This window comes from Caretta caretta, chromosome 11, assembly GCF_965140235.1.
Source record: "Caretta caretta isolate rCarCar2 chromosome 11, rCarCar1.hap1, whole genome shotgun sequence".
Classification (NCBI taxonomy): Eukaryota; Metazoa; Chordata; order Testudines; family Cheloniidae; genus Caretta; species Caretta caretta.
In genome coordinates, this window is record NC_134216.1 from 42,069,637 (window position 1) to 42,083,400 (window position 13,764).

General features: G+C 41.4%; 1 protein-coding gene across 1 annotated transcript in view; it reads right to left on the reverse strand.

Annotated features, from left to right (window-relative positions):
* The window catches only part of SP3 (Sp3 transcription factor), a 36,779-nt gene that overhangs the window by 19,582 nt on the left and 3,433 nt on the right, over positions 1-13,764 (reverse strand). Inside the window, exon 4 of the mRNA XM_048870417.2 lies at positions 301-1,663. Within this exon, the coding sequence (XP_048726374.1) occupies positions 301-1,663 (1,363 nt within the window). The remainder of the gene's footprint in view (positions 1-300; positions 1,664-13,764) is intronic.

Here is a 13,764-nt window from a genome sequence, read left to right on the forward strand (position 1 = left end):
AGAGAGGTCTTCTGCTTCAGAAAACTTAGAAGCATCTAGAGACACCATTTTAGAAGGTGCTAATGTTGACTACTTTATTTGAAAAGTCAAAGTAACTTACACTTTAGAGAGTGTATTTGACTACGTTCTGTGAATCAGTTGTTCAAAGTACTAGTATAACTTGATCAGCTAACTGTATTTTGTATGCATCCTCAGCAAATCAATGTAGTTATGATTATCACTGTTCAAACAAAGTACATACAGGAAAAAAAGAAAAAAAAAAAAGCCATTTTTCACAAAGAGTTAGAGTAAGATAAATACCTGCAGGACTGTCAGCATTTTCTCCTGGGTGCAGCTGAATACCAGCAGAATCTATAGAGTTTACTGTAACTGTCTGTAGATTTGGCAATTGAGCAGTACTCAGACTAACTGGAGTTGAAGTCAAGGCCCCACCTGCTGCAACTTGACCAAGAGTAAGAGTCTGCACAGGTGTTAGAGTTATCTGTTGTCCAGGTGCATTCTGAATCTGCAAGTTTTGCAAGTTTTGCACACCTTGCACTTGAAATGTCTGCCAAGTGATCTGCCCAGAAGGGGTCACTGTTTGTGCCTGAATTAAAAAAGTTCCAGGATTGAGCTGCAGCTGAAGATTTTGTAGAGCCTGTTGTGATATACCTTGACTTGCTTGCACACCATGGATTGTCTGTTGCGCAATACCTTGTACAATTTGGGCTTGACTGGTTGGTTGCTGAGACTCCTGAAGTTGTATGTGTTGTACAATAGGCTGTGCTGTGGAGACCTGAATATTCTGAGCCTGTGTGTCATCAGAGACTGATGTCTGGATGTAATTTCCCTGAAGGTCAGAACTGTGTACTTGCCCACTAGTTGTGGTCAAGCTGTTTGCATTTTGTTCCAATATACTTGTACTGTCTATGGTAACAGGCAGTTGTGATGAAGATGATGTTGGCACAAATAAGTCATTATCAGTGGTAGTTTCTGTAATTTCAGGAGAAACTTGTTCACCAGTCCTTTCAGAAGTGTCTGAACTATCCATGGCCTGTCCAGTATTTATCAAATGTCCATCTGCATTAATGCCTGCAGTCATGGTTTGAGAACCACTGTTGAGTCCCAGAGAATCTAGATCAACACTATTGATGGGTACAAAAGTAATATTTCCTGGTAGTCCAAGAGGGACATTAGCAACTACTTGTGCTTGGCCAGGAAAGGAAGAACCACCAATTGCAACTCCCTGAACCTGAACTTGACCAGTCTGTGATAAGAGATTCTGAATATTAGCTGAAGGTGTTCCAGAGGCAATTATGGTTTGATTAGAGCCAGGAATGATCTGAATTTGACCAGTTTCTTGATTTATACCACCATTATCAGAAGAGGTTGCAAAGCCAAGCTGAACCTGCTGACCATCGGCCGTCTGGATCTGGGGTATTACTTGATATTGTACGTTAGACACTGTACCATTTGATGAATCTGATCCTGGTGCAACAGAAAATATTTGTTGATTTTGCAAACTCTGAATGGGAAGGACATACTGTCCACTTGAAGTTACTGTGGCAGCACCTGGAATCTGTACTATATTACCAGCTTCATCCTTTATAGTGGTAGGAGCTGCAGACAGAACCTCCCATCTATTTGGAGTTCCTGCTAATTGTACAGAAGACAAATCCCCTGTCTGAGCAAAAACAAAAAAGGAAAAACATTTGAAATATAATATACAGATCATATATGCTAAAACAAGCATGCATTACATTCAATATGATATTGTACCAGAGGATGGTATGCTACTGACATACATGCAACGTAACCCACATGAACAGCAGTAGCTGATTCAGAACTTCAAAATATAGCCTTGTAGTCAGCGAGTGCCTAAATATACCACAAAATCAAGTCCCACAAATGAAAAGACTACATAAATTACTCTATCAATAGAAACAAAAAACAGAGCTTTTTCAAAACGCAATATTAAGAATTCAGGTTAACATTCCTAATGCTTACGTGTGTGTATTCATTTGAATTCCTGATAGTTAAAACATACCTTATCAGTTTAAAAATCAAATTCCTCCTTACCTGTGCTATTACCACTACAGTACATTAACGTAATTACTTAAATGCTAGTTTACTTTTCATTATTTATGCTATTGATGTTTTCCAGCTTGCTCATCTTGAATAAAGAAACTATTCTGATCTCCTTTAGACAGTTTCACTTTCTGATTCCCATACCAGCAGCAATGACCAACTGTTCGGATGCAAGCACTACAGGGCAATGTTAATCTTTCACATATATGTATGAAAATAGGGCTGTCAAATGATTAAAAAAATTAATTGCACTGTTGAATACCACTTATTTAAATATTTTTTATGTTTTCTACATTTTCAGATACATTGATTTCAATTACAACACAAAATACAAAGTATACAGTGCTCACTTATATTATTTTTATTACAAATATTTACACTTTAAAAATATAAACAAAAGAAATAGTATTTTTCAATTCACCTCATACAAGCACTGTAGTGCAATCTCTTTGTCGTGAAAGTGCAAGTTACAAATATAGATTTTTTTTTCATAATTGCACTCAAAAAATAAAACAATGTAAAACTTCAGAGCCTACAAGTCCACTCAGTCCTACTTCTTGTTCAGCAAATCGCCAAGACAAATAAATGTGTTTAAATTTACCGGTGATAATGCCGCCTACTTCTTATTTACAATGTCACCTGAAAGTGAGAACGGCTGTTTGCATGGCACTGTTATACCGGCATTGCAAGGTATTTACATGCCAGATATGCTAAACATTTGTATGCCACTTCATGCTTCGACCACCTTTCCAGAGGACGTGTCCATGCTGAAGATGGATTCCGCTCGATAACATCCAAAGCAGTGCAGGCTGACGTGCTCATTTTCATCATCTGAGTCAGATGCCACCAACAGAAGCTTGATTTTCTTTTTTGGTGGTTCAAGTTCTGTAGTTTCTGAATTGGAGTGTTGCTCTTTTAAAACTTCTGACACATTCCACATTTCATCCCTCTCAGATTTTGGAAAGCACTTCAGATTCTTAAACCTTGGGTTGAGTGCTATAGCTATCTTTAGACATCTCATATTGGTACCTTCTTTGCGTTTTGCAAATCAGCAATGAAAGTGTTCTTAAATTGAAGAACACAGGCTGAGTCATCTTCCAAGACTGCCTTAATATGAAATATATGGCAGAATGAGGGTAAAACCATGGTGCAGGAGACAAACAATTCTCCCCAAGGAGTTCAGTCACAAATTTAATTAACACATTTTTTAATGAGCATCATTAGCATGGAAGCATGTCCTCTGGAACGGTGGCTGAAACATGAAGAGGTGTACGAATATTTAGCCTATCTGGCACGTAAGTACCTTGCAATACCAGCTACAAAAGTGCCATGTGAACGCCTGTTCTCACTTTCAGATGACATTGTTAATAACAAGAGGGCAGCATTATATCCCGTAAATATCTACAAACTTGTTTTTCTTAGCAATTGTCTGAACAAGAAATAGGTCTGAATGGACTTGCAGGCTCTAAAGTTTTACATTGTTTTATTTTTGAGTACAGTTATGTAACAAAAACATTTCTACATTTGTAAGTTGCACTTTCACAATAAAGAGATCGCACTATAGTACTTGTATGAAGCGAATTGAAAAATGTTATTTCTTTTATTTTTTACACTGCAAATATTTGTAATAAAAATAATATAAAGTGAGCACTGTACATTTTGTATTGCGTTGTAATGGAAATCAACATTTGAAAACGTAGAAAAATATCCAAAATATTTATAATAAATTTAATTTGGTATTCTCTTAACAGTGGTGATTAAAACTAAGATTAATAGAGATTTTTTAATCGCGTTAATTTGTTTTGAGTTAATCGCTATTAATTGAAAGCCCTAGTAGAAATAGTTTTATTTGATTTTGTAAGCCTCCTTCCCAATAATCAAACCTATATTTTTGACCTAAACTGTCATGCAATGTCAATTTTACAGAATAATTTTTTACATACAAATCAAAACTTGTATTTTTGTCCTTAGTAAAAATAAACTACTTGGAAGTTTCCACGAAAAAGCATATCTACTATTCCCAGAAGCAAACCCTCTGATTTTTTGGCTTTAGGGAGCAGGGAGAAAAAAAGGCAGATCCAATTTGAAGACTCCCCCACCCAGCTTTAACCTTTTACTGTTTTTCCTGCAATAGATACAATCCTTTATGCAAAAAGGACAAGATTTAAGCTCTTTCAGTCTTTCAGCATCACTACTTAAGAGACGAGAAGAATTTCTGCCAAGCAATGCAATGCACGACCCTCCCCTACCAGCCATATCACACGCAGCTTTCCTTTGCTATCTAGTTAGCCCCATAATTTTCTATTACTGTATCATTTTAAGAGAATCCTTGGTTGCTGAAATCCTATGAAAAATATATAGATGATTATCTAAAAACAGACAAAACTATCAAGATGTAGAGACAGTATCTATTCCAAAGTTACTGCCAAAGGTGCAGTAAACAATATAAAAAGAACTGAAAAAATTTGTGGGTAAATATATGGAGCAAGAGAAGCTAACTGATCTCCTGTTCTGCATTAATTAAAAAATAATCATTCTATTATTCACTTTTATTATCTGTTGGAAGAGCAAGGCAAAGAACAACAACAAAAAAATGACTGAGGCTGCAGCAAACCCTAGCTTAGCAGCCTAAATAAGTCAATGAGAAAGTTGCATACGGAATAGCACTACAGTAGAACCTCAGAGTTACAAACAGTTCAGGAATGGAGGTTGTTCGTAATTTCTAACTCTGAACAAAACGTTATGGTTGTTCTTTCAAAAGCTAAGAACTGAAAAATGACTTACTACAGCTTTGAAACCTTACTATGCAGAAGAAAAAAATGCTACTTTTAACCATCTTAATTTAAATGAAACAAACAGAAAGTTTCCTTACCCTGTCAAATCATTTTTTAAAAAACTTTCCCTTTATTTTCTAGCAATTTACGTTTAACACAGTATTGTACTGTATTTGCTTTTGTTGTTGTTGTCTCTGCTACTGCCCGATTACATACTTCCGGTTCCCAAAGAGGTGTGTGGTTGATCAGTCAGTTCATAATTCTGGTGTTCATAACTCTGAGGTTCTACTATACTTGCCAAGGCTACAAACAGGGCTTAGCTTAGTAAGCAGCAGCGTACCTATACACGAAAACCTCCCCTCCGGCACTAATTCAAACCAGACCCACCTCCTATGCAATATAGGAGTGCCATGACCCAAACACCTATCTTTTCTCCTCACCAGGTCCAGTGGCTTTTGTCCTTTTCCTCATGCTGGGAGCACACACCCGCCTTGTAAAAGAAGCTCCCCCCCTTTCTGCAGTCCCCTGAAATCCTTTCCCTCTCTTCAAGTGTTTTGGCTCTCCAACACTCCCCCTCTCCAATAACAAGGTCTACTAGTCACACTACAGAGCAAATGAGGATCTCCAGGCAGGGAGCTTTGAAGCAACCCTGCCATATATGGTATGTGGTTGGCTAGCAGATGCTTCCTGGAAACATCTGCTAGCCAAGCGTGTTGCTCCTGCAGCTGGCTCTTTCACCAACTACAACATGAACCATGAGCAGGGAGGGGCAGAAAAAAGAGCTTCTGGCTACTATCCCAATTTGGTAATATCAGAACAGCAGACTGAGCTACCATGGTGGAGACGGATGTTTGACAGCTTTCCCCACCCTTGACTGGTCCTCTACTATTCCTGTCACAATAAACTTTACTATTTTGCCCTTTTCTTACAGACCAGAGTTGGTACAGCAGTTCTTGGAACTGTACCTTGCCATCTCTTCTGGAGGTAACAGATCCTATTGTGCTCCCAAGCTGGGCAGGGCCTAAGTTATGTTAATAACTATAAATCCTACCACTGACCTAAAGAAGCAATGTCTAATTTAGACTAAGACTACTACTGAGCTCAAAGGTTCAATCCTAAATAACACACTGTTTGCCTTCAAAGACTTAACGACATCTGGGCTATATTGAACAAGGTGCAGAGAGTGATGGTCCCTTCGCAATCAACAGCGACTCAGCAAGCAGAATGCTTTGAGGGTTGCCCTTTCAGAAGAGAAGGTGCAGAATTTCAGCATCCAAAGATTCCACGCCAGTTGAGAGAGAGGGAGGGACAACGGTCTGAGAAAAGTGCAGTGTCTGCAGCAGAACCCACTTCCGCCAAGAAGGGAACAGGACATGAGGGAAGTTATTAGGAAGCTGGCAAAAGTCTTTAAGTTGAGCATCAGGAAGCGAAGCACAGAAATGAGAGGGAGCAAAATCAGCAGCCAGGGACAAAGTGACAGAGAAGGAAGAACCATATGGTAAATCCACCTGAAAAGGTCAGTGTCCTTTGGGAGTTATCAATGTTTCATGTGCTGCAGGAGGGAGACATGTTATGACTGCTGCCTGCTCTGTCTTTTGATTACTTATTTTATCTACTGGGAATTGAAAAAGCTTGTTACAGAAAGGTGCTCTCCACCAAGGTGAGGTTCTCCTTACTGAAGTACCTTCTTATAAGAATGATGGTCAGGATGACTAACTTTGTTTTTTAAAAAAGAGAGGCTGCAGCAACCCTAAGTCAAATGGTGGGGGAGTGGAGGTGCACAAGTTTAAAGGATGACCTCTATCCCCAAGAGGTAACCTAGAACAATTTGTGGGGGAAGGGTTGATGGACTAACACCCTTCCTCCAATATGAAAGCTACACTAATAGGGGTGCACACATGCATCCACTTCGAGAAACACAGTGGGGCTAGGTAGCAAGCACGGCCCTGAGTACTCTGCTGGTAGCTCTGTCCAGAAGCAGTCCCACTACACCAGGGGTTCTCAAACTGTGGTTTGGGACCCCAAAGTGGTTCATGACCCCATTTTAACAGGGTCACCAAGGCTGGTGTTGGCCTGGGCCCCAGCAAGTCTGAAGCTCAAGCCCCACCGCCCAAGGCTGAAGCCCAAGCCCAAATCTCACCACCCAAGACTAAGGTTACATGTCCCCTGCCCAGGGCAGAAGCCCTTGGGCTTCAGCTTTGCCCTGCCCCCTCATCTGGGGTGGCAGGGCTCAGTCTTCATTCCCCACCTCCTGGGGTCATGTAGTAATTTTTGTTGTTAGAAGGTGGTCACAATGCAATGACGTTTGAGAACCTCTGCCCTACACTATCAGTGGCCCTTTGACAGGGCGTGGGGTTTAGCACAGTGGGGCCACTAGCAGATCTCAGCCAAGTGGTGGCAGCAGCAGCAGAGCACTCAGGGCCAATAAACAACACTGTTTTCCCTCCTAATTCCAAGGTTGCTCCAGCTTCCAGTGGAGGAGGGAAACGGGCATCATATACCAACTCTAGACTCGCCCAACTGTCTTGGGCAGTTCTGTATGGTGGAGAGGTTGACAAGTTTCATCCTCATCCCCTTAACTGCTCTGAGTTCCTTGGTGGAAATCTCCTCTCCCTACCCTATGTATCTCCCATCCACGCCCTTATGTGGGCTGCCCAGAGGAGCATTCCTCACTAAAGCTATGGAGTCTCTCCTTGGATGGGGGATCCTTTCTCTGCTCTAGCGCCCACCCCAGCCAGGTCAGTCTTCTGCTGCAGCTTCTTCAGACAGCCACATTTTTCCCACACTGGCCCTGCTCCCTGTAGTGTTGTAACTGTCTGGGCAGGAAAATGAGGGAGAGGAAAATCAATCAAGATACCCTAAATGTTTAAGATCATATATAAATGACCAAGAAAGGTCACTTAACTCATCCTAATGCTCATTTTTCCCCACAAAGTGCACTGAAACAAGTGAGCAGTGTATCAAGTTTAAGATTTTAAAAGAAAAAATGCCATCTTGAATTATTGGAAAAAAAATTTTTTTTTTAAGAAGGAAATTACAATTTTATACATTATGTTTAAGAATGTGTAATTCAAGTGAACAATCTCCTTTAAAGGTCACCTGTAGAGATAAAAAAGGACACAAATCTGCCTTTTCTGTTTCTTTGAGATGTAGGGCAGGCTAGGAAGCTTAACTTTTTTTTTTTTTTTGGGTAAAAAACACTAGACATTCAAGTCAATTTAAGCTGAGGCCCGATCTCCACCTAAAACTTACCTAGCTATGTTAGTCAGGGCTGTAAAAAATTTCACCTCCTGTGTGACATAGTTACGTCAACCTAACCCCTACTATAGACAGTGTAAGGTTGACGGAAGAATCCTTTTGAATTAATCTTTTGTTAAAAAGATTCAATAGCATTAGCCCTTCATTTAAGGTATGAAGAATTCACATAGACATCTCGTACCTCCCAACTAGTGCTTCAATACTGTGAGAGAAGACCTGTCTTTATGCTCTTGATGTTTATATATTTAATAAAAAACAAACAGAAAACCTTTTAAAACACCAACCATCTTAAAAATCAAAGGAAGCAACAAGACTTAGTCTTTGACAGGTCATCTTTAAAAGAAAGGTAATGAAAGTTACACTAGCGGAAGCTCCAGGACTTCTGTACTTAGTTCTGAGCAAGTACCAAGGAAACACGACCAGAACGGGGAACCAATGAGCATTTTAAGATCTGATTTCCTGTACACCATCTAGGAGAGAAGTGAATTATTTATAAAATTGTAAAAGAGGAACTTTCACCTTTCCAATGGTATAAAACATACATTTCTTGTTAGGTTGCAAAATACAGAACCTTAAAATCCTCTCATTTCAATTACTATCTTGATTTTCTCTCCCACCAGACCTCTTCCCCAAATTCATTCTAACATGATTTTAAACATGTCATCTCAGTTAGAATTTAACGCATCTAGGTTTTCAGATGGCATAAAGCATCGATGGCTAGTTTTATGGATCAACCTATGCCACAGTAACCTTAAACTAGTCAGTCTACTGTTTTTCAGGAAGACACTGTCACCCCACTTTGTCAGAGGAACGTAAAACAAAGGCCTTGTCTACACTACAGAAGTTATACCAACTTTTCACCCTTTAATACATGGAAAAACATTGCTGGGAACCATCAGTGTAACTTACCTCAAAAGTTTGTAGAAGGAAGAAATAGTATAGCTTGAATCAGAGCAGCAGATGCAATTCACAATCACAAATGGGACAGTTAACTCTGACAGCTCCCACCATTGTCAGAACGGACAAATCTCTCAGTCAGCCAGCATTCTTATTTCCACTAGCTGAGTACCCACTCTGCCGCCTATCATATTACCTTAATTCCCCATATTACCAGTGGCTTTCTAAAAATCCTCCTCCAGACATGCGCAGGAGGCATTTGTTGGGCAGGGGCCCAATAGCACATTTTACAGGAGGTAGCAACTGGGAGGAAGGGGTATGGTAGGGAGACACAGGGGGGATTTTAAGTTGGCAAACCTGTTTGTCACTTGAGGTGCACAAAAGTAACAGCCTCCCCACTGGAAATCAGTGTAAAGCAGCTCTAATGCAGACACAGGGACAAACCTTATGATAATCATAGTGGGTAGCATGGATACACATTTCATGGGGGAAAGCATACCAATAATTGATTTTCCTAGTGTAGACAAGGCCAAAGAGAGAAAATCTCTATGCCTCAGATTCCCCAACTGTAAAATGGGAATGTTAATGCTCCTCTACCTCACTGGAGCGAGGAGAGTTAATTTAAGATGCACAGATACCTCTGAGGAGTAATAGAAATGCCTAAAAATAACCAGAAATTGAAAAGTTTACCCAACAGCTACTAGCTCAAGAATTCAACATACTAGCCCATGCTGCTAGACCCCACTGAAAGGCATGTTTCCCTGCAATTTGACAGAATACATTCAATATGGTTCATACTGTGTTACCATTGTCAACTTTCTGATACTTTTTTGAAGTGTACCTTAGGATTGAATGAACATACAAACAACTGACCAATATTTGCCAAGTTTAGACACTTTATCAAATAATATTGGTCCAACTATAGATTCAATTTACTGGCCAAATACCATTTACCAGTCCTTCATACTTTCCAGGCTTCCCTTCCCTCCACTATTAACTAACGCAATGATTCTCAACCACGGTCCCAAGGCCACCTGCAAGTAAGTTTCAGTGGGTCTGCCAAGCATTGACTCACTAGGGCCCAGGGCAGAAAGCTGAAGCCCCACTGCATGGGACTGCAGCTCAGGACCTTGAGCCCACCACCCAGTGCTGAAGCCAAAGCCTGAGCAACTTAGGTTCGCAATGTTTCCTGTGGCATGGGGCCCTGGGCAATTGCCCTCCTTGCTACCCCCAACTCAGAGGTGGGGAAACTACAGCCCACGGGACCCTCCTGCCTAGCCCCGGCGCAATGCTCCGGGCAGCTGGGCAACGCAGTTACAGAGCAGCAGCGCTCTGGCCGAGGGCATTGGATATAGGGCGGGGGGGTTAGATGGGGGCAGTGGGAGGCAGTCAGGGGACAGGAAGAAGGCGTGGTTGGATGAGGCAGGGGTCCCGGGGGGCAAGTCAGGAATGAGAGGGGAGGTTGGATAGGGCGGCAGGGGGCAATTAGGGGTGGGAGGTCCGGGTGTGGTCAAGGGACAGGGGTTAGTGGATGGGGCCATCAGGGAACAGGGGAGTGGGGGGTGAGGAGCGGGGGTGTCAGATAGGAGGTGAGGTCTGGGCCACGCCTGGCTGTTTGGAGAGACACAGCCTCCCCTAACTGCCCTCCAAACAATTTTGGAAACCCGATGTGGCCCTCAGGCCAAAAAGTTTGTCCGTCCCTGCCCTAACGCCAGCCCTGGCTTTTATATGCAGAAAAACAGTTGTGGCACAGCTGGGCCGTTGAGTTTTTATAGCATGTTGGCGGGGCTCAGAAAGAAAAAGGTTGAGACCCCTGATCTAACACACAGTCAACCTGTGAGACTCTTTGCCGGGGATGTTGTGAAGGCCAAAACTACAACAGGGTTCAAAACAGAAGTAGGTATGTTCATGAAGGATAGGTCCATAAATGGCTACTAGCCAGGCTGGGCAGGGATGTGTCCCTAGCTTCTGTTTGCCAAAAGCTGGAAGGATGACAGGGGATGGATCACTTGACGATTGCCTGTTCTGTTCACTCCCTCTGAAGCACCTGACATTGGTCACTGTCAGGAAGACAGGATACTGGGCTAGATAGACCATTGGTCTGACCCAGTATGCCCTTTCTTATGTTCACGATAACAAGAGTTGCACCAGTGCAACCAGACTTAAAATTGACTTATCTACCATATATACTCGTTCATAAGCCGAATATTTTTGGTAAAAAGGTGACGCACCAAAGCGCGGGGGTGGGCTTATGAATGGGTCTACACCAAAATTTGATGATTTTAAACTCTATGAAATCATTTAATTGAATATCTAATACATTGTCGGCTTTGTTTACCTGGAGCATCTGTAGGCACGGAGCCCCTTAGCTCCCAGTGGCTGTGGTTTGCCGTTACCAGCCAATGGGAGCTGCAGGAAGTGGCATGCCACTTCCCGCAGCTCCCATTGGCTGGTAACGGCAAACCACAGCCACTGGGAGCTAAGGGGCTCCGTGCCTGCAGACACTCCAGGTAAACAAAAGGTCCTGATGGGCTGGGAGCCAAAGTTTGCCAACCCCTGAAATATAGGGTCGGTTTATGAAAGGGTCACACAGTTTTTACTATTTTTACCTATCCATCTTGGGGGGTTATCTTATAAACGAATTGGCTAATGAACGAGTATATACGGTAGTTAAACCAGTGCAAACTCCTAATGTAGACACACTTAAGCCAGTTTAACCCTTGCCTGAAGGTTAATAGTTAAAGTGTGTCTACATGAGGGGTTTGCATTGGTTTAACTAGCTAGATTAAAAACCGATTTTGTTACACGTGCAACTCTTCTAGTTGAGACAAGGATTTATTGTATCTCTTTTCGAGTCCAAGTGTCAGTTTCTTCTTTTCCTTCCCTCTCCTCCACAACTTTGTTTCTCCTTTCTTCTCACCTTCCCTACCCCTTAATCCCTTAATCTCAAACTGGGGGTCACGAGGTTATTACATATGGGGTCGCAAGCTGTCAGCCTCCACCCCAAACTCCACTTCACCACCATCATTTGTAACAGTGTTAAATATAAAAAAGTGTTTTTAATTTATAAGGGGGGGGTCACAATCAGAGACTTGCTGTGTGAAAGGGGTCACCAGTACAAAGATCTGAGAACGACTGCCCTGATCTCACTACAGATGTTTATGTAAATCCCAACTAGCAAAACTAAAGAACCTATCCAGGGCTCTATGCACTCTTGCCATCAAATAAAAAATATCAAAACCATTTTAGAACAAAAACAGACCATTAAAATATAAAACTCTAGATTAACAAAAAACTATTGTTAAACCAAGTCAATACCCCTGCCAACACTCAAGCACATGCTCAACTTCAAGCACCACACAGTACAGTGACTTCACTTGGACTACTCAGAAGCCTAAAGTTAAAGAAGTGTGTAAAGTGATGTCAGGAACTACATCAAAGTTTCCCACACCTAAAATTCCCAAAAAAGGGAAGACAGCCTTTACACCGTGCCAGGAAGGCCGAAAAATTTGGCCTGTTTTCCACAGATAGATATGCCTTTAACTCCAAAAAAGAGAGGCCCGCACAGACCTTACAGGCAGCTTTCACATGGAAGGGGTTCCAACTCAAGTGTCTCAGCTAACCAAAGTTGTAGCCGTATGGCATGGGGAGAAAGATTCTCAGGTAACCAAGTCACATACTGCTCAGGACTTTCTGTGTCAAAAACCAAACATAAACCAATCCAGAAACCAACAGGTAGTTCACAAAGCACTGGTGTCATATTCCCATGGTGAAATACTCCACTTAACAAGTGAGCTGCCTCATTCGACATTTGATTCAACTTTTGAATGGATTTATGGTGTAGCCTCATACAGAACCCATTGCAGAGTCCAATCTAGAGGTGAAGGCAGCATAAATGCCAGTAGCAAAACTTATGTAACGATCACAACCTCCTGGCCAGATGCATATTAAGAAAAAGCAACAACTATGGCCTCTGCTACTATTTGGTCATCCAAAAGGAAGTAGAAATTTAACTCAGCTCCTTTCCCCATCTCTCCTAAATTGAAAACTTTGGTATCAAATGATGGGATGGTCTGTCTGCAAACTTGGAAAATACTGCAAGCGTGTACATTTTTTGTTTAAATCAAAGCTTTAGTCCCTCCTAAATTGGTGGATCTTGCCCAGGAAAGCTATCTATTAGAAAAACAAAAATTAAAAAATGCACATAAAAAGGGAAAGAGCTAAAGACTTAAAAAATGAATAATATTGATAATTATATATTGATAATTAAAGGTTATCAGTATTATCTACACTGTGATATCACACCTAAGGTCCCAATGAGGAATCAGGTCTGTTTGTGCTAAGCACTGTACAAATACCACCCCACCTCCCAAAAAGTCCCCTCTCCAAAGAGGTAAAGTAGTGACAGACTTGCTAAAGTATACACATGGAGAAGAGCTGCATTAGCACCATCATATTTCCAATATGTATCTTCATGGCAGTTCTGTTGCAAAGCACTGTGTACATTTGGAACTACCAATCAGATTTTTAAGGATACTTAGCAATCTAAAAACCTTTAAAAACCAAGTCCTGTATTATATATTGTGCTGCAAACTAATTTATAGTTAAAAGAGGTTATTAAAATGGAGACAAGCACACAGTAGTGAACAGGCCAAAGGACTAGGAGAATTTTGATCTACTCCTACTTCAGCCACTGACTTACTGTGTGACCTTGGGAACCGCTGTGACTCAGTTTCTCCTTGTGTAAAGTGGAAATAATGTTTACTGG